This window comes from Xiphias gladius, chromosome 16, assembly GCF_016859285.1.
Source record: "Xiphias gladius isolate SHS-SW01 ecotype Sanya breed wild chromosome 16, ASM1685928v1, whole genome shotgun sequence".
Taxonomy (NCBI): Eukaryota; Metazoa; Chordata; class Actinopteri; order Istiophoriformes; family Xiphiidae; genus Xiphias; species Xiphias gladius.
In genome coordinates this window covers 4,668,617-4,690,900 of record NC_053415.1, presented here as the reverse complement: position 1 = coordinate 4,690,900, position 22,284 = coordinate 4,668,617, and the positions used below count along the sequence as shown (strand labels likewise).

The window sequence follows — 22,284 nt, the reverse complement described above, 5'->3', positions numbered from 1 at the left end:
CAGGAGATGTTTGGAACCAGTGTAAAGACATGCACACAGATCAACAGAACAAGTCAGACAGACGAGAAATAGACTTGAACAGAAAAGGGCTGAAGGCATGGTTGTAAAGCAAAACGAGTGGGGTGTATCAGGGAAAAGAGTTAAAGATCCCCTCCAAACATGTTTTGAGACATACAGTATAAAAAGACTAGAATAATAATTTGTGTCTGATACAGTTTTTCCACAAAAAAAATGTAATTTACCTCACTTAAAACATGCAAAATTAGATCTAATTGTGATAAAAAAAATTCAGATTTAAGGTGAGCACAGAGAAACTTTTCCCCTTCAGCAGATGAAAGTGAAAACAGCCGGGTCTCAACTCTGCATGTACTGTACATCATTCTGCACAGTGAAGCCCAAATATCCAAGCATCAATAAGCAAAACACATTTTTGAGAGGAGGTGAACTTGAAAGTTGATTCTATCCTTCAACAACAGGACTGAGTGCCAGATTAGAATCTAGACCCAAAAATGATTGAAAATCTTAACGTATGCCTTTCACTCTAACCTTAAATACATAGGAAAAATAACCACATAATATGATTACTACAGATATTGTAGTAACTGCACACTAATATTTAAAATGGCAGAGTGCAGGATTTGCTACAGTCTTAACCATAATCACTGTTATTTTGAAGTATACTGTGCTCTTGAGAACAGATAAAAGAAATGTGATGAAGCTGGCAAAAAAAATCTCATCTCAAGGTCTGGAGGTCTAAGCAGATTGAGTTAATCAGTTTTCATGGAATTATACGTGCAAGGTGCTCTGTATAATGAAAGCTTAAACATCTACAATTGGGGAGCTCCATCTGCTAAAGAAAAGTCATGTGATGTGATTGAAAGCTCCAGAATAGCTACTAAATGGACCTTGGGGTGAGACTCTTTTATCAGACTTTGTGTGCAGAGTGCCTAAATCTTGGAAGGTGGAAAGGCTGTTGTCAAAGGGAAATTGGACAAGCTGAGGCAAAACCTCTGCCAGAGTCGACCATGCTGGCATTTAGCACACCACAACAAAATAAGTTGTTTACCTATAACTCGCACAAAAAGCCCCTTTGAGGGAAGATTTATGTTAAGATGGAAGGATCTTAGACTAACCCACCTACACACTTTGCTGTATCTAATGACAGATGGGTGAGCGGGTTTGGGTTTCACTTTTAATCTCATCAAAGTCTATTGTTGTCTTTCTCATAATGTCTGCCTACTTTATCTATTTCTCTTACAACTCCCTCTTTTTGGACAAAAAAATTGAAAAATATTGATCCATTCACAGATCTGCATAACCTAAGTCCTGCAAGTATTAATCACTGCTCCGCTGTGATTCCAGCACAAATATTACTCTACTAAATATTAATAATAGTTCTAGGAAGGCAAAATCAACACTGCCATTAGCAGGCCTTGAACAAGCTGGGCAAAACTATCATGGCCATTAAATTTTGATTTCCAGCATTTACACAGCAACTGAAATAAGTCTTGAAAGTTTCCTTTTGATAAAATATCCATGTGGATATCAAACAGAGAGCACCATAATTTATAGAAATGGTAAATATATCTTAACTACCAGCCATTATGTAGAAGGCTTGTGAAAAGTAAATGAAATATTACATGTTGAAGTAAGAAAAGGGTAAGAAGAGACGTATTAACGCTGTATACACATACGGTTTAGGGCCAAATAAACATGTCCTCATCTTTTAGCACACCAACCTTCGGGTCTGAGCTGCTTTGATAGATTCAGGAACCTGGCACCGATGTTTCCTGTCTTTCTGTTGGAGACCAAGCCCCCTTCCCCATCAATCAGCCATGAAAAGCAAACAACAATATGAGGGCCTTCTGGCACAACTGAGGAAACAGGTCTGCTTTCTATAAACATTCCTCTGAGAGACATGAAGGTTTGATAAGAAAAAAAAAAAAAAAAAGGAAAACAATCTTTCCACCCTCCCAGTCGACTGCTGGCACACACACTTACAAACACAGGGCACATACTTCACATAGTGTTCACATGGATGCTCACTCATATGGAAACTAACTGCAGTTTCAGTGAATTCACTGAATGTGAATCAATTCACGCCGTGTCCAAATATTTTCACACTTCACATAACTTTACCGTTAAATTTAAATTCTTGCATAATCTTTATTAGATGACAAAGTAATTTTGGAGATTTATTATACAAAGTTTCTAGGAGCACTTGGGCAGGGATATTTTTACCAGTAGTAAAGACACAATTTTTTTTCCCCACCCAAATTCCAGTAAAAAATGATAGGTTCACCCTCCTCTGCATGCTCGATTTTCTGGAAGCATTACATACCAATGCAGAAATATTTCATTTTTTACCTGGCACATTAAATTGATGGCTAGAAATGCTTACTACATACTGTTTTCAGTAACTTTTTACTGTGTTTGACACACGTTACAGGAGCATGGCTCAACCACTCTTGAAACCAGAGTTTGAAAATAGTGATTATGCTGTAGAAGTCAAAAAAAAAAGATTAAATTCAATGAAGAAAAAATCTTTAAATCGGTTAATTTATAAACCATAGTATAGAATAGGGTGGAAAGACATAACCGCGTTCTATACAGCCTGTTCAAGGCAGGAATGTTGCACCTTTATTCCGCTTATTAGCAACATTTAATGCAGGTAGAGGTTTTTGGACCACAGCCAGGAGCTGGTTCTCAAAAACATCCGTAAAAAGTCCATTAGATTCACATCAAAGAGTTAAAGTCCACAACTAAATCCACAGCGAGCCTTTAGCTAAGATAGAAATGCAAAATGCAAGGTATAGACTGGACAACTGCCACAGAAATCAACCATCAACCTCTTCTTTACCTTCTGTGCTGTTGGGTACCAGACTTATACAGATGTGACCGTACTGTACCATTCTGTACACTGGAAGAAAGGATGTGGGAGAACTACTCAGCAACTTCCAAAATCTAAGCTGATGTGATGTCAGAGACCAAAATTTAAGTAAAATAAGCCTGCACTTAATTCCGCCTCTCTACCAAGTCCAATATCTTAGCCTAAGCTGGACAAATCTAGAGATCTGCAAATTCAAAACTTTCTACATGGCTAAAACATAATAAAACTTCAACTGAGTTTCATTGAAGGGGCCACATTCAATAAGCTTCATGTTGCTTTGAAGCAACTGATAGGGCAGCCATCTTGATGTTGTCACATGAAATGAGGAATGATGGCGTTTGGTGATCAAAAATGTCAAGTTGCTTGTCAAACTACAAAGCCATGTCAAAGACTAGGAAAGCCGGACTGTGGAATGTGTTTTCCTTCTTTTTCAATACGTTACTTTGAAACTGCAAATGCTGTTTAAGGAAGGGCCATTATACCAGGGCTCAAGCTTGATTGCATGGAGTCATTCAAAAGATTAGCCGTCATTAAATGTTGCACTATAATATCCCCTTTTTAGGGGTATTATAAGGAGTTCTTCTATTTAAGGGGTATTAGACTGCGAGGGTCTACAGAAAGTTAAGTGTGCTGGCACCAGTAATAACCAAAGGCCAAATAGGGGAGAAACAAAGATTGTTGGCAAGTAAATTCATTTAGAGTTGAGGGTTTCTTGAGTGGAGACCAAAAATCAAAGTGATCTCAAGTTTCTGGAAAACAAACCTGATTTGATGCACAATTTTGGCTAAAATGAAAAAGCAGTTTGTAGCACAGTTTGAGTTGTAGCACAAAAGTAAGACAAAAAAATAAAACCAAAAACAATACATCAGTTCCGAGCGGATGAATGGGTATGATGTGTTCCCAGTTGGTGGGCTTCCTCATGCTGCATGGTACTGAGTTGTTACAGCCTCACAGCATTACATTCTAAAGGGGTCCACTGAAACATTATATGATGCCCTTGAAAAATGTGAGGCTTTTATTGTGCCCTCATTGGATGGTATTAATTATACTAAAAGCCCAACTGTAAGGCATGATGCTTTGGCACAGCTATAGATTATTTATGTTGCTAATGTATCGCAGGTTCACAGGATGTGCCAACATTGAGTTCAGAGGACAAAGGAAATAAATTGCTCTGGACAGATTACAGTTCTGCAGAGCATTTTGTGAATGTAAAAGAAATTCCAATAGTACATCACTTCTATTACAATAGAGAGGATGTATTGTGCCATGTATTGATTTAGCCTATGCTGTATATGCAAACAGTACTATACTTGAGAATAGCATTGAGCAAATGATATATCACAATGTATCTCCATGCCCTTGAATCAAGGGCCAATGCCAAGTTCTCTCTCTCATCTATCTATCTATCTAATAAAACTTTCAGTTCTATTGCAAGCATTTTTAATACAGATATTTATCATACAAGTCCTCTGCAAAGAATTTGTAATGTATCAATTGGAAAAAAAAAAAAATTCAAATGCTATCTTTTACAGTACAGAATAATAAAAAAATAATAAATTGTTAAACTGTGTTTGCTCTGACTGAAACACACAGAAGGATGGATTACGTCAGCAGAGGAGCATGAGAATTCATGCTGGTGGTTTTTTATGGTCCATGGACCACTGCCTTATCCCTAATCCCAGAAACACACGCACAAACACACACACACACACACACACACACACACCGCATACACACACACACAGTCACTCAGCACACGCCTTCCCAAACTTCCCAGCCCTTCCCACTCGCCTCTCCTGGCTATGTGTGGTTGATTGTGTCTGCAGTTAGGCATCTACCATGACTTTCCTAAAGGAGGGACAGGGGGTTGAGTGGAACACTGCTTCACTGGCAGGCAGTAATGATGAAAAATGCCTCCTCTGAAATCCAGTCCAGCACAGGCAGTGGATGTATGCCATTCCCACACAACCATGAGTCGTGGGTAATGCTGCTGCCCAGGGGGCACAGTGCTGTGTTATATTTACATTGGCCAAGGAATGCTTCAGAGGAATTCAGGGATATGGTAAAGTACTGTACATGGAGAGGGGATTTGTCACACAGCAAAAAGGAGTGGGCTGTCGGTCATACATTATACCACCAATGACAAATCTGACGTCAAACACTGAATTACATGGTATATACACAGGAGAATTCCACAACACACATTCACAGTATAGAATTTATAAAGCACTTTATGTTAACAGAAAGCATATTCATGATGTAATCCATATCCGTAGCCTCTTCACTAAAGTGGCAACCAGATATAGTCTTAACTTTACAAGGCTGGATATGGTGAGGCTACCACACAGTCCCAGACCCACAGGGGCCCAAAAAGCCGAAGCACTGTATTTCAATTAATTACGCATAATTTGATTAACCACAAATTTGTATAGGAATTTGCAGCACTGCAGTTTATCGGCTAAGGTGGGTCATGCATTATTTTGCCCTGTGCATTCTGTTTGATGAGACATTCAAAGTGACAGCATACATACAAAACGCACAGTGAATGTGGGGTGAATAAGGGCCCCAACAACAAATTTGTGCCCTGAGGCCTCCTAACAGATTCATTTGGTTGTGTAATTTTGTGATGATTTGGCTCAGTGATTCGGTGGCGAAACTGCTCTACAAATAGAAAGTTACAGGGATGGTTCCAGCAATATCCAATGGAACTTGCTTCAGCCTGTACTGACATACAGTACATTAATGCACTGATTAGAGGCATGTCTGAGCAACCAAACACAATTTAATCCTTATTTCACAGAGTATAATGTGGTACTGAAAGAACTACATACTTTAAAAGAAAAAAGAAATCTATTAAGAATCCAAACACCCACACAGAAAGGGTTGACAGGGGAAATCACAGCAGTCAGTGTACAGTGCTACCTTGCAAATTTGTTTAAGAATATGTTCTATCTTTTCACACTATGCCCTTATTCCTGTTCTCCCCAATTTGAAGCAAATTGGAGGCAACTGTAACTCAGTCTAGGTGCCAAAAATTCCCAAAGCGCTGTCAGGTTTTCTTACGCCTGGGGCGATGCTATCTGTCCAACAACTTTTGCAAGGTCCTATTGTGAAACGCTGCTGCTCAGTTCATGGCTACAGACACACCAGTACTGAAATCAGTGGAAGCTACACACACTTTTTCTCTCACATGCAGAATATAATATACTTTGGACAGATGACATATCACTTTCTACCACAACTGCTTGTTGGTAGTGTCTTTTTCAAAGTGTGCTTTGACCTCTGGGTCAGAAAGACGAGGCATGATTAGAATACAGGCAACAGGCTACAGAATGTTTTCATGAATTCAGTACAAATGAGAAGACAGGAGAAGAAATATAAGAGGAAACTGAAAACAAGAGGAGACATATGCCACCACTGTCATTCCAGCTATGACCATGGGCCACCAACCACTAAACATGGTGAGCTAAGGAGACCACACACAGACACAAGCACTACAGACAACAAGCAGTGCTTTATATTACATAAAAACATACAAAGTATTAACTAATACAACAAACATGAAATCAAATCTATCTCTGTTACCGGCTCACTCACAGTACACATTCCTGTCATCCACACCAGCTAGAGTGAACATACACCAGAAGCAGCGCAGTGCACTGTGCTTGCTGTGTACATACATGCATGCCTCTTTTACACACATATTCATACAAATGCACATACAAACTGTACATCTACTGTATATATACGTGCAAAGACAATGCACAATTGCTCACTTACAGTAATACCTACCAACCTAAACCACACCAGTGCAGCACCTATGCAAGGTCACATACATGCCTGAAAACAAATACATCTGAGAGCACTTAAAGCTTTCTGCTTCTCCCTACCGGTCAAGCAAATCCACAATGCGGAGGGTTTGCTGTAAAACAGAAGACAGTACATCCCAGAGCTTAAATACCAGGCAGCAGCTCCTTTCCCCTCTCACAACCACACTCCTTACCTGAAACACTGCGGTGGCCATCCTGTGTCAGTATGTGTTTGTGTGTGTGTGTCGTTCTCCTTTTCACTCTTTGGTTTTCTCTGTCCGGCTCTGTTTTAGTGCTGCATCGTCCTTTCCCTTTTCCCCTCTGTGAAGCAGAGAGGTTTTCTCTGTGCTCCAACCAGATGGCTATAGCTAAATCCACTCACTGTTACCTTGGTGCAGCGCGGAGCTGGAGGAGTGTACAAGTGTGCGTGTGTGTGATAAACAGAGAGAGAGAGTTGGTGTGTGTGTTTCAGGCTCCAAGCTAATAGGTCTGGCTAGTCTCTCCCTCTGTTACTCCTCCTCCAAGTAAATGAGCATAAAAATGTCTAAAGAGCGATCCCACAACTGAAAACGGCGCAGTGCAGCATTCAGCGCTGAATAAGCAGGCAAAGTCTGGCTGTAGACTATAGCTATTTCCCTCTCTTTCACTGCCTGGGTTTTCTCCTCCCTCTTGTTCAGTCCATTTTCTCCCTCCTCCCAAATGGGGAGACACATGAGTAATGAGAAAAGAGAAAAAGTATTGAAGTGAATTTCCCAGGGAGATCAGGGGGAACGGGACATGAGCTCGGGAAACAAAAGTGCAGCTCTTTTCTTTCTCTGTCTCACTGTCTTTTTCTCATTCACGCACATACACACACACACACACACACACACACACACACACACACACACACACACACACACACACACACACACACACACAAACACACACAAACACACACACACACACAACTCACAAACTCCTTCCTCACAAGCTAATTCTTCATTCTCTCCTTGTTATCAGCTTCTCAAGTTACAGGTTAAATGTGACCTCCCCACACACACACACACAAACACACACATACGCGATACTCACACACCCACTCTACAGCTGCAGGGAGAGAGAAAGTACCATGAATGAATCCATTGACTTCATGGCAACTCCAAAGTCAAACAGTGTCAACAGCAGTGAGGAGACACATACTTATCAGTCACCAGCTCTGTATGTATGTCTTTCAACTCACTGCACCACTAAATCATGTTATATTGGTTCCAAGAGTTTAACTGTCTTAATATGCTGATAGAAAGAGCCAGGAAAGGGTGCTATGGGTAACCATAGGTCGCAGGGGCTTGCAGAGGAGCTGACATGCACACCTCCCAAATCTCAACAATGCATTGTGCGGACCTGCATGTCAAGAGAGTTGTTGGATTTATTCAACTTATGTTGAAGGAAACCACCACACAAACATCTGAGTGACCTCCATGCACGTTTGCCTACGTGCAGCCCTGAGTATAATTCCAGCTTTACTATTGTTATGTTTGACAACTATAAGTCAACAATATAGTAACATGTATACCATTTAAGTATTTAACTTTGGAAATGAAATAAAACTATCATTATCCACACGATTCATATACTGAGTGTTAGGCATTAGAGCAGAAAGACTACTGAGATTTTCTGTGTTGGTCTTTAGTTGTGCTTGGTGCTCTGAGTAAAGAAGCAGAAAAGAACTCTCCAACTGACAGCATGTTAATTACTTGTACTCCATTCAAAATCGTTTAAATAGCCCTGCTGGAGAAGCAATAGTGGAGTCATTTCAGTTGTCCTCTGGTTGGCCAGAGTAATTGCTGACCTCTGAAGCATTTAGTTGTGAAGAAATCAGCGTTTGTTCCATAATGCTTCAAGCTGCTGCTGCTGGAGACGACAGTGATGAAAGCACTGAGACTTAATTTAAACAGTAAAATTACAGGCCGTGGAAGCAAAGCAATTGACTGAAACACCTTACAAACCCTAGTAGAGGTGATGATTCTCTCTGGATTCGTCACTACAATACAACACCTTTTACATTATAGATAGTAATGCCATCCATTGTTAACATAAAAAATTGATTAGAGCAGTTCAGGAAGACTGGCTTTAATCTCACCTAGAATCCTGATGGTAGTCAGGTAGCCCTAAACAGCAGTAGTTCTCACAGACTAACAGTAAGCTTTGTGGCATTTTAATTCATTTCCTAAACCTCACCACCTATTATCCAGTAGCAGACAAAGGGACATTACTGAAGAATGTTTGGTACAAATTTGTGGCACATTAACTATTATGCCTCAGCATGGAAAGAATGGCCACTGTCTTTGATGTTGTTCGGAAGTAATTACATGGAAGGTAGTTATAAAAGCAACACCTTTAGCTGAAGTCATGTTCACCAGATGTCAGCTCAGTAAGCATAATTTAATCACTATTAATGACAAGGGCAAGGAAGGAAGGGAGGACTGCCAGAGACGCGACATATGGTTTATGGAGACAAAACAACATGGTTGTTTATGTGAGATGCACACATTCTAATGGAGGGCCCAGCCCTAAGCGTTGGGAGTGGAAATTCCCCTTGTTCCTTAGTGTCTGTATTTGTCCACGTGGCTATAAGTTACTGTACTTGGAGCTTTGTGTTGCCACACTGAATGCAATGCAATTGTGCATATCAATAGTTACATCTCTGTATGTTGATGATTGTAAGGGATGGGAAAGTTATCTGTTGCATTTAAGGCAAATATGTTTACATCTTAGTCTTGTCTGTTTCCTGTGTCCTGGTTTTTATAGTCATCATGACATGATCACACTAACATTGTTAGAGACACTCGTCAAACAGCTTCTTACTTTTACTGCTCATTTTGTTCCAGTAAGGCCGTGGATTACTAGCGTGAGCTTAAGAAAGATAATTTCAAGTAAGTTAGATCACTAAATCATTAAGAGGTCTCTCTTTCACTCAGACATCAACACAAATCCTTCCTTTACATGACTGGAAAAACACACCCATGTGTTGTCACTGATCTTCAAATAGACTTTTCAAACTGGAAAAACATGGTGGCTCTTCCAGAAGAGTTGAGTGATAGGCAAGGAAGAACAAATCAAGTAACCGATAGTTCTGTGCTTTGGGTAAATGAGAGGGAAAGAAAGTGATGAAGACAGAGGAAGAAAAATAAGGATTCATAAGAAAAAGTGACAAACAGACAGAAGAACAGTTAAAATCAAAGATAAGGAGTAAATAAGAAAAAGAAAGGGAGGGAGGGTGAGGTGTAATGAGTCTGACTAAGGCTTTCCCTAGCAACAGCAGAGCTGGACGGATCACTGTCCCCCAGCACCCAGCAGAACGTTTCACCGACGCCCAAGCCGCATACAGACCAGATTTGACATTGAAATTTTCTACTGGATGGCCCTGATTAGGCAAAAGGAGCTCTGACACAGTGGGAGCAGGCTTGGGATGGAAAAGTTGTCACGTTGAATCAAAGATCAGGAATGGAAATATAAGGGTGGGATATTTGACCAAAAAAGTCTCCAAACTCCCTTCAGTATGTAATGAGGAGGTGTCCTCCTGAAAGGAATTCCTCCAACAGCTGTTGCAGAGGTCAGGGAAGCTTGGTGATGCCAGAAAAGAGTGTGCATGCTTAGCAGTTGCTCCTCAAAAAAATAAAAGGTTTAAAACAAGTTTTGTAAGGCAATGAATTCAAATGCCATGGGATTTATGCAGCTGTATGTTCTACAAAGTCCTGCCCCTTCACTTATTTCTTCCATCACTGCTTCCTGCATACACTTGGCCCATTGTTGACATCGTTCCCAGCAACTCTTGATTACTCCATCATGAGGCTTGGGCGTTCCTGTTTGTTTTCTCTGCTGTATCTATGCAAAAGTCGCTACCATGCAGTTACTAAATACATGGCCATAAGCCACTACTACTTGTGCAAGCCATTTGGTCTTGCACAGGAACAAGGAGAGCTGACAGATGGTTGTTTTTGGTTTTCATGAAGTTTCAAAAATCAGTGAAAGTTAGGGGGGTAAAACTTAAAGCTACACCGATCAATATTTTATGTCAACAATGGAAGGTGAAAGCTGTCACTGTCAACAAACCCACACAGCATTATCACCTGACTATGAAGTTCCATTCAGCTTTACAAGAGCATTTTAGTATCTTTCAGCTCATTGTTTTGGTTTTATGGCACACACCTTGACTGCTTTGGTTCAGTCTCACCGCCCTCATGAGTCCCAATTGGCAAGAAACATGACTCCAACGCTAATTCTGCTCTGCATTTCCTGGATGTGTAAAAAGGCAAATGTTTGCTAACATGTTAGCCATAACAACTTTATGAGGTGATAATATGTTAATGTTGTGTTTACAACTTGTCCCACTGCCCCAAAGAGGCCAAAAACGGGTCAATGCGGCTTTAAAGTTGTCTTAGTGTTCTCCCAGGACTGCAATACCTGCAACAAAAACAGAAACATCATTTCTGAATCACTAAGACCCCTCAAATTAGAGGCCATATGATTTATCCCGTGCTTGAGTTATTGTTGTGTTCCTGCAAACGTTTGCAGAGTAGCGAGCATGTGTTCGCTCCTGTGACTGCTGACTCAATTAGCTTCAGAGCTGCTGGCTGTCTCTGTATGTGATCAGAATAGGGGCTGCATACTTGAAAATACAGTTCATACAAATACCATGGCAAAGACGCGAGCGAATACTTTGATTATGGCCCCATCCCATCCATTTGGTGTTTGCCCTCACTTGTTCCATCCGTCATGTCTTTCACAGTGATATGACTTTGACACGGTTTTTTGTATGTTTTTTTAACAGGACTCATGCCCCCCCCCCAATTCCCCATTTCTCTGCACGGCCCCATGGAATAGGAAGGAAGTTGTTAATGCTTTTACTTGGATTCAATACCACACTGACATTTTTGAAACTTCGCTTGGGGTTATGTAATGCCTCCTGTACTTACAGTAAAAGAACAATGTGTTGCATCGCTCTATGGATGCAAAACAAAGGCTAGTTTATCTCAATCTCTGGTGTGAATTATTTATGAAGAAGTTAGCTCAGTGATTATATTTAAGTCCCAGAATGGCTAAAAACAACACATTAAAACTCGCATTAACAGATGAATACAAACAAAGTCTGAGGAGTGGAATGATACTCTAATAGACTTATTAGAAAGTAGGTAAAGTTTTGTTAAGCATTTCAGTCAAGTACATGTCAATTAGTCTATCAAAGGTTTGAGAAATAAATTGAAAATGAACTTAAACTGATGCAGAGTTGCATCAGCATTCAAAAGGAATTACTGTAGAGTACAAGCCCAAGGACTTGACAGCAGGTATTCAATCTGCCATTGTCAGCAAAAACTGAAACCCCTAATGTCTGGTCTCACCAGTGCCAAAGCTACAGTGCTATAATGTCTATATGCTCATGAAAAAGCTAATCTGGTGCGCTGCAGCAGTGACACAGCTTCCAGATCAAGTCTGTATGATGAATTAGCCCTGTAGCAATGTGTGGTATCAAAAGGAAGTCACTGGAAGGACTGTGGATGTGGTTAATCAAGCCAAATGATCCTTACAGCTGCTGCTTAAGAAAAAAGGCTGCATAAGACAGAATGGACTTTGAGGACACAAAAAAAAACTTCCTGGAGCATTTCTCTCCAATTCCTCTGTAAATAAAGTGATGGAAGCTAAGTTAACCTCAGTAGCAGTATTAGTGCTGAAATGATTAGGTGAGCAATCCATTAGTTAATCGACATAAAAATGATCGACAACCATTTAGATGATCAATTCATTGTTTAAGTCATTAACAAGCAAAAAGAGTAAGAGTCTACAGCCACACTAGCAGCTCTGTGAGGCTGTACTTAAGCACATTGGTGGTCTGAGCTAAGTTCTAATGTTAGCATGATAACAGTTTCACAATAACAGCACAACACAACATACTGATGTTTAGCAGAGACAGTGCTTGGAAATGTTATTTGTTTTGCAGGTGTTTAGCCATTGAACAAAATAAGTTTTTGGCAAATTACAAATTTGACCTGATGATGGTTTTACAACTCATCTTGAGGAGAACATGAATGTTTGGTCTCAATTTCATGTCAAACAATTATTGTATAGTTGTTGAGACATTTCACTCAAAACTAGAACTGTCAACTTTATTGGGAGGAAAAAGTCAGAGGATCAAGCAAGGTATTAGGCTTCATCTTTTGGGAATCATGAATGTTTGTACAAAATTTAATGCCTATCCTTTCTATACTGATATCTATATTTCAGTCTGGACCAAAGCGGGGGACCAACAGACCAACATCACCATCCTTTAGCATGCCCTATTATGGCTAAAAATGCCAAACATTCTCTGGTTCCAGCTTCTCAATGTGAGGATTTGCTGCTTTTTCTGTTTTAGATCACTAAATAAGTAAATTGAATCTCGCATCTTTTGCATCTTTTTGGGCTGGGGGAGATTATGCTGGGCAATTTTCTCTATCTTCTGACATTAGAGTCAGAGTTATAGACTAGGATTAGGGTTATAGACTAAAGAAATAACCAAATCATTTAAAAAGTAATCAGCAAATGACTTAAAAAATAAAAGAAACCTTTAGGTGCAGCTCTACAGGCAGATCAAATGTCAGGCTCAACAACAGAACAGAATCATCAGAGCTGGAGAGATTCAGTTTTTAATTCAAAAACTTTAACTGAGTGTATTCATTCTGTGATGTGGGCCTCAACCAAAGTCATATTGTTGAAGGATGGATTCTCTAACGACTGACTCTATCTGCCTTTGTACATGAAGCTAGTGGTGGTCACCAGACAGCTACTGTAACCTTCCAGTTATAAATCCAAGATGTGTTCACCAGGTGAGGGGAAGGCCAGCTGAGAGCCTGAAGTTCTCTCTCAAAAACGCACCGCACATGTGTGGATACAGGTGTTTGGATGTGTCAACTACTCGGAGGCAATAAATAATACAAGATCAATGGTCTGCCTTATTCTAAGTCACACCAGGTGATCCCTCAGAAATGTTAAAAATGTTGGAAAACAGTAGCCATTGACACACACAGTGCTAGAAAGATTGCTTTTATAAACTCAATGGTATGTAGTTTTATCCAGAAAAGGGATTAATTTATACATTTATTTTCAACACAACAAATTATTTCAATATTGTAATGATGAAAGTTAGATCAGTGCACTACATTGAAGGGAAAGAGGCTGAGTGCTGCAATATAACTGAAAGATATCAATTTTCTTAAAAATAACCTACTCAATAAATTCCCTAAGTATAATCTACTGATCTGTCCTCTAAATGTTTCACTAGCACTCATTTGTAGAGCATGAAAAGATTCAAAGACAACTTAAGAACCAGTGTTATTAAGATACATACAGCAAAACAAAGGAGCATTTTACAGCTTTACACTTTGCATATACGATGAGCTAAATGAAGACATAGCCATCAGCAAGCTGCAAATGACAGGTCTCTTAACTGAAACAAGTTGTGTTCAGTGAAAGGAACTTAAGGGTCACAAATAACAAATCTGAAGTAACACATAAAGCACAGTGGAAGCAAGTCAGCACAAAGAAACATGATTTTTCTGCAGATTTTCAAAAAACACATTCTGAGAATTCAGAAGCTGGAAAAAATGAAAACAAATGCTTCATCATTTTGGAGCAGAGAGTTAAAAACCTAGTGGAGTGAGAGTGTATCTGTACATGTTCTTCCACTTTGCTTTCTCAGACCTCTTTACTCATCAGCGGTGGAACATGTAGTTTCCTTCTAAAAACACACTTGACAGGTAACAAAGGATCACTGTAATCGAAAAGGTTCTACTCAGAACCTCAGCTTGTTCCTGACTAAGTGCAATCGAAATTAGCCCATTATAGGGAAACTGAGCCCACAGTGCAAAACCAGTGAATTTTCAAAAGAAATCAAGTCAGCAAATGTGATCAATTTTATCCATTAGGAGTGGAGTATTATGCTCCTCAAATTGTTTTACTGTACAAAAGAAGAAAAGGGTGCTGTTGATTTGTGAATGATTAGAATGTAGGGTCACCTCAGTCACTACACAAAAACAGTATTGGGAATTTTTACTAAATCTACTGATGTTGATTTTTTTAAATGGTAGGTCCAGAGTGGGAGCTTCCACCATGGGTGATATTACAGTGTATGACTGGAATTAGCGTGAGCAGAGCGTAAGCTCTTAAGCAGTCTGAGGTTTTACCTTTCCTTAATGCCTTCACAGCAGTACAGCAGGAAAATCCCAGACATCCTGCCTCTTTCCTTTTTAGATGGGTTTGAGCAAAGGAAGATGAAACAGATGGAAAGCAGAAATGGAAAGGTACTGTATATGCAGTAAAAATGTATAAAGTTGATATGGGAGCATTTATTTTGAAATAGCTCTTATCTTAACTTCCAGGGTGAGCTAATACACCCTTTCTGGCTCCTTCCTGTCATCACCCAGAAGAGAAATTTTGCTGACGAGATTTAAAGCATTTTTCACATCCAGTTGTGAGCAAACACACCTAAGGGCTGGGGACACGTGTTCACACACAGGTCTGACCATTTGTTTGCAGTGGCCAGGTTAAATATGGGCCACATATTGTTCTTATCCCCAGACAGAGATTAATAACTGTAGTGTGTACTTGGGAGAACTGTCCCAGCTTAAAGTTGTTATCAAGAGTTTAGATCATACTGTATATGTATGCTGTTCATAGAAAAGAGCTTCATCTGGTTTTTAAAATAAATTATTTATATAAAAAATGTACCCGTCGGTCTTGCAGTCCTGACTGTGTGCCAGTAGTGATCATGCTTCACCCCGTCGCGGTCACTCCCTTGTTTTTCATCTCAGGCTTGTTAGCAAATTGCTTCCTGCCGAAGCGATGACATTTTCGGTTGAAATGTTTAGAAAAGGAAATGCTGCTGTGATTTTCGGAGATGGAAAGTTTCACTTTTGTATATAAAGACACAGTATGTTCTGGGCTCCTCTAACATCTTCTTCCACAGTTTTTACCTTGGGTTTCCTGAAATTAAAATGTTATCGACAAGTATGTAGTGTATGCTTTCACTCATCAATCTTTGTTCTTCAACACAGCAACATCTAAATTTAAGAGAGTTGTTGTGAAAAAAGAAGAAAAGACATTTTGCACCCTATGTTTTGGCCAAACATTTATCCTCTGTAAGCCCTATTCACACGGGAGTCATATTGGGGACCGCAACATAAATAAATCACCCACAACTTCTGCATTTACAGAAACATATTCACACAGAGGTGCCCAAACATGTTGCAAAATATCTAATGGAAACATTCTTATTTAATAATTGTGCTTTGCAAATCACAGAGTAGTAGTTGAATATTTTCATGATAGCTTTTTGTGAGGCTAGCTCATTTAAATAGCTAGCCCTATAGCTGCTGCAGGTTGCTAACAATGCTAACTTGATAAATCCAAGGATAAATTAGAAACAAGCAAAAGGCCTCATGGAAGAGCCTTTTTGTACTCTGATCCTAAACCTATCTTACTTATTTCTGTGAGTTTTGCTCGTACAGTGTTCCACACAGGTGTTCCACAGGTACAGGTGCTCGGGTTCACCAAACTCTCTTAACCGCACAATCTTGTTGTAAATCAATCGTTTTAGCCTGATGAATACCACCTGCTCAAGAGTAGGTGCGTGTTCATGAGATTTCATCAATAACACAGTCAACGCACCTAAAAGTGCCATATATGGCTCCCTTGCTGTGCTCCATTTATAGGTTTAATTCACAAAAATGTTACCAATGAGTAAAACCAATTTTTAAACAGTGGAGCTTCAAGTCAAACAATATTAATAGCACCACTGTCAATGATGTAACATCAGAGCAACACAGTACTGCGACAGAAATAAAGAGGAAATTATTCAACATGACATAGGACACTAAATAACATCTTTCTAAGCATAGCAGTCCATTACTAATATGGTAGGCATCACAGAGATAGCAGAAAAGATCATATTATAGACTACATTAGGTGATGTTACACTGTCAGATGCAACAGACCATGATACTGCACAGCAAACTACTGAGCCAGCAGTAGGAACGAGAGTTTTCCTAGCAACTACTGTAATCTTTAACTTTGTGTGCCAAAATATGCCAATAAAAACCATCAAATCCAAAAAACCTTATGTATTATGCAAACCATACGATGTTTTTTGCCCCTGTGAAGAAAGTGAGCCTATCTGTACATGACGCGTACGACAGCTCTGGACAACTGATACATTTCGTTCGTACCTAGGAAAAAAAACGTAAGGACAAGAAAATTGGTGAATGCCAGAAATCACTTGCATCACTCGAAACAGTTTGTACATGATGTTCTTCCGCAAGACCCATTGTGTCAAACAGGATTTGATTTTAAGAATTCAGTATTAACATACAGTATCTTTTGAGAAACAATGTCCCCTTTATTCTGGATAATCTAAAGAGCTAACTGTGAAAACTTTTCAAAATACTTATCTACCCTCTAAGAAATAGTCCCTATGGAAACTGTTCACTGCATTTTCTGTGCATTATCCAGAGTAATCGGGACATTGATTATGGAAAGATATGGCACTGTTGAATGCTGGAAATGTAATTTTTTAATGCTGTGTTCAAAACAAACAAAATGCCATTCGCCTGCATTGTATTGACGTGGAGGCAAAAAATCTCAGATGGAAATATCAACACCTGGGAAAATAAAATGAAAACACATACTGCGTGCATACCACTAAAAGGTAGTGGAAAACTATTTTTTTGTCATTTTGGTGAACCCATTCATTAAATCCTCAAAATCTTTCAGTGGCTAAAGTTACAGTGCAAGGAAAAATGAGCAGGGAGGCATGGGTTAGACTTATCATTTCAGCCATTTTGTTTGATAATTTTCCACTGGAGGTCTGTCCTACATGGCTAGCCAAAGCCCACACCTCGTATGCAGTGTGGCCTTTCTGCCCTGCACCCCTGGCATTTCCTGTGAGTAAAAGGGGGAGTGGCAAAGCTGGTGAGTAGCACCCATTTCAATAATGGATACCAGATGAAGGCTGTATATATATATCTATATATATAGATATATATATACACATAATATGTGTGTGTGTGTGTGTGTGTGTGTGTGTGTGTGTGTGTGTGTGTGTGTGTGTGTGTGTGTGTGTGTGTGTGTGTGTGTGTGTGTTTCTCTAAAAGCCCTGCAGGAACTACAGAACCAATCTGTTCTCACTCCCATTTTCTTCTACGGGCTCTTTGCCTTCCCAAAACAAGATGAATCAAGCAACGGCTCCATCCAGAGGTCTTTTATTTCTAGACACAGGGCAATCTCCAAGACGCAAGAGTTCACCCAATCTAAACACATTCTGGTTCAAAGAGCACTTGTTTAGACATTCTTAAGATTTTTTTGCAGGACATAAACTCCCAAAACTCCACCTACCCCAACATCTGCATGTATATGCACTCACACACACACAAAAACACATACACACACAAACACAAAAAAACACAAACACAAATACAAACACACACCCGGAGGAGCAGCTGACTCCTCCTGAAACTTAATATTTCTTCCCAATACGCTCACATGGATTTTAAAGAGCAAGTTCAGATTATTTAGGAGCCTTTCTGATATACTTTTTATATGTGAAAACAAGCATCTAAAGTTTAAAAAAAAATTATGACTCTTACCTTGACTTCACATTTCTTGTGGCAAGGTATTCGGCACACTAGAGAGAACAGGAAAAAAAATGAAATAAGCTTTACAGTTCATAAAAATCTCCCAAACATTGAAAAGAAATCCAAACAGTGTGGTCCAGTTTGAATCATGACATTGAGAAGTTGTCAAGGAGGTATGAAAAAGCAAGAGGTTCATTCAAATTCCACAGAGTGTTTGTTTTGTGGTCAAAGTCAAATATCATCTGCTGTTAGTGGTCTAATGCTGCCCAGTGTTATCTTTGTGCTCTCATTACACTGGCTCCTTGTCAAAGGCTTAATTCATTTATTAATTCTGAGAGTCTTGGAAACACTGTAGGAGATGACATTTGAGAAGAGCTTTATGTTGAACCTCTAACATAATAGCAAAATCAACAACTACATGTGTGGGTCTTTCTATTGGAACTGCTCTGATGAATGACAACCTTCAACATGTTACATTCACCACACCAGAACAGAGTTTACAGCTGCACAGGTGTTCAACAGTTGCTTATCAAGATGATACACACAGAATTCTTCTGCACATAATAAAGAAGCCCTTACATCCTTCTGAGTTATAGCACAGAACATTGTCTTCCTGATTAAACTACTTTAATCCAATCTATGATTTAAGATATAATGTCTTTCTCTCTTTCACACATATACAATGGTCCACCTTAACCTTTTGATTTCTGCTTTCTGATAAAGGTCTGTCACATTAAGTGACAGTTTTTCCATTTCTCTAGGGGGCTGCAGTTGGAAACGATCAATGATCTTGCAGAATACTTCTAGGCAATAAGCAATACAGTATACTACAGTATCATACAATATTTCCAGACTTGTGGAAAAATATGACATTCTAACTCACAGTTTGACTGACTATTGAAGACATCCTTATATCCAAAAATGTGCTGTTTTTCTAAAAACTATTACCCAAATTTCAACCCACATTTACACTTACACTGAAAAAAAGAGCCTACAGCCAAGCTAGCAGCTCTGAGGCTAAAATGCTAAATGTTATCATGTTCATGCTAACAGTTTCACAATGACAATGCCAACATGCTGATGTGTGACAGGCATTAAGTTTACCATGTTCACTATCTCATTTTAGTAAACTGGCATGCCAGATGAAGAAAATGCTATTAGTTTAGCAGGTATTTGGTCATAAACCAGCACTGGAAAAATTGGAGCTGTCATTCTGACGATAGCGCTATAGAAAAACTCAAGGTATTGCAAAAGTTATTTCACTTCATCCAATGGAGAACATGAACGTACAAAAGTTCAAGATATTTCATTCAATACTTTTGAAGACGTTTCACTATGGACTGACAAACATTGAAGCTAGTGTGGCTAAAAACACAACAGCCTAACGTTTCCCTTTATTGGAAGAAGGCAATGTTATGTTTGGGTAGATAAATGAATAAAAATCTACAAAATCTATTCAAATAAGATAAAAGACGTTGTTTGGCTAATAGAATTTCAACACATCTTTTGCAGCTTCCCTCAAGCCCTCTCTGTAGGCTCCCACTGGGTCTACAAATAAGGGTCAATAAGGGGGAGCACCTGGACTGTCGGCTCATAAATTGTCAGATCCCCTCACAGGACAGAGAATGAAAACACAGCTCAGTGTGCTGAGGCTACGCTTTCCAAATAAAGAGAGGGCTGTATGCTTTTACTGGAACACGCTACACCTTATGTAATAAGTTATTCTTCCTGTCTCAAGTCAGATTTTTCAAAGAGAGTGTAATATCCATTGTGATTAGCTGTTAAGTCACTGATACGAAGCTGGGTGGTGGCCAGTCCTCACATTGTGTGAGAGTGGAGATCATGTCTATGTTACTGTATGTCGTCAGTCACATGTTTTAGGAACCCTATAAACTCTGTTATCTTTCTGTCTTCAGATATACAGTATGCCTCTTAAACACTTTGTTCTCTCTGATGTATAGTATGTCCCTCTATCACACAGTATATTCCGCAAACAAAGTCTTTAAACCCTTTGTTCTTAAAACGATGTGTAACACCAGAGATCCACGTTCTCAATCCAGTGAAGATTCAGCACTACAGTAAGTATAGAGTCCAACGGTGTGTTCAGGCAGAACGCAAAGCCAGTTTAGAGGCAGCACAGTCACATATAAAATCAATGGAAAGACGTGACCAGACGCAAATTCGCCCGGGGCAGCATGACCTTACGCGAAGACTCATCCGTGCAAGTTGAAAATGTTTCATCCTAAGCGAAAAACTTTATTACGCTTATCCCGGGTCTTTTATGAATCTGCTTGATAAACGTACAGAGACAAAAGGAGAGTGACTGGAAGGAAATAAAAGAAAGAACTGGACTTTCTTTCGAAACCTGAGTACAGTCAGGGGCTGACCTGAACACAAACACACAGGCAGGCTCCCACACACACAGTCAGTGCATCCTTTGCTAGCTAGCGTACTGATAACCTCTGAACAGTCTGTACATTGACTGTTTGGGGCAAATAAACACAAACGGTCCAGCTGTCAAGTGACGCAAGGCGAAAATTCCTTTCACTCCTGGCTGAACACACCTTTATAATTCACTTTCATTCTGTAATTGTTTTCATTGGGGTGATATCTGAATAAATATTTTAACGTAATATAAAAAAAGGAGACTTTGGCACTTATGTTTCGGCTTTCTGCAACAAGTTTCAGTCAGAACTCAGAAATAGTTTGGGTGGGCCAGCCACCAACTGTGCTAACATGACAAATCTACAAATAAAAATTTTTATAACTGTTTCTAAGAATTTAATGTCAAGAGAGGCAAGAGAGTTCAGATATGTCCAAGGCTGCCAGTTATCAGAATGACTGGATGGATGGGTTTATTAGGTTATAGCTGAATCATTATAAAGACTTATTTACAGGCTCAAGTTTGTCATAGACTTTGTGAATTTTCCTTCACGTTTTTAATGGGGCATTTATGGTCCTGTCCTATTGCTGTTTAATCTTATTAATTAGCTTCTGTGTAACGTCGTAGTTTTTTATAAACCTTAAATAGCCCTTTTCCTGGTCAGGGTCAAAGGTTAAGAGTTAAGAGCAGCTATGGTCATCCTGACGGACACAAGGTCTTGAATCTTATCCAGCAGTGATTCATTTTTCTTTTCCTTTCTTCGGGGACACCAGCATCAAAACTCTTATTGATGCCTTAACTTAACCTTTAACTTATATCAGGGGTACAAAAAAATAATCTTCACTGTTAGATGTCTATAAGATGAAATGTGAATTAACTCCTACTCCACTAATAAACTGGTTGACAAGGAGTGTTTTTGCTAAAACTGGGGAAGTGAGAAGCTTCCTTTTTTAAGCCAAATGTGTAATTACATCATGGTGCATTTAGTTTCTATTTAAGCACTGGCAGGACTATATTTGTAGTTGGGGGGTAACATTTGAAAGTCAGTATGACTTCTTAATTAGAGGCCTTCAAATGTGGGTGGCACTGTGAAGTCCTACTGAGATACACATTTCCATGTCTTCCAAAAAGAGTTCCCATGGTCAAACCGAACAGAGTTTGGGGCAGAGGCTGACTCATGACCGAGACAAAAATGATGGAACACGTTAATTTCGTCTATGTCTGGAATAGCATTCTCTGAATGAAGCTAGTGTTTCACATTTCTGATCAGCTGTTGATTATCCTAAGAATAAATGCACTTTCTCAACCCACAGAGGGACAAGTTAACTATCAATTAGGGCTCCAACTAGCAATTATGTTCATCAGGAATTAATATGTTGATAGTTTCTTTGATTGGCAGAAAAACGATTTAATCATTTGATCTATAAATTGACACAAAATAATGGAAAATCGCCATCACAATCCCCCAGAGCCCAAGTTGATGCAATGAAAATGCTTGTTTCGTGAGAGCAACAGTCCAAACCCCAAGGATATCCAGATATATTCATCTGTGATTGGTGC

General features: G+C 39.4%; 1 protein-coding gene across 11 annotated transcripts in view; it reads right to left on the bottom strand.

Moving 5' to 3' along the window:
- The window catches only part of tns1b (tensin 1b), a 154,372-nt gene that overhangs the window by 81,707 nt on the left and 50,381 nt on the right, over positions 1 to 22,284 (bottom strand). For 10 of the 11 annotated variants that reach the window (XM_040148303.1, XM_040148296.1, XM_040148300.1 and 7 more), the window contains exon 3: positions 18,354 to 18,391. In XM_040148303.1, the coding sequence (XP_040004237.1) occupies positions 18,354 to 18,391 (38 nt within the window). Of the gene's footprint in view, positions 1 to 6,893; positions 7,316 to 18,353; positions 18,392 to 22,284 lie in introns of those variants that run through there. The other variant, XM_040148304.1, reaches the window with a different exon arrangement.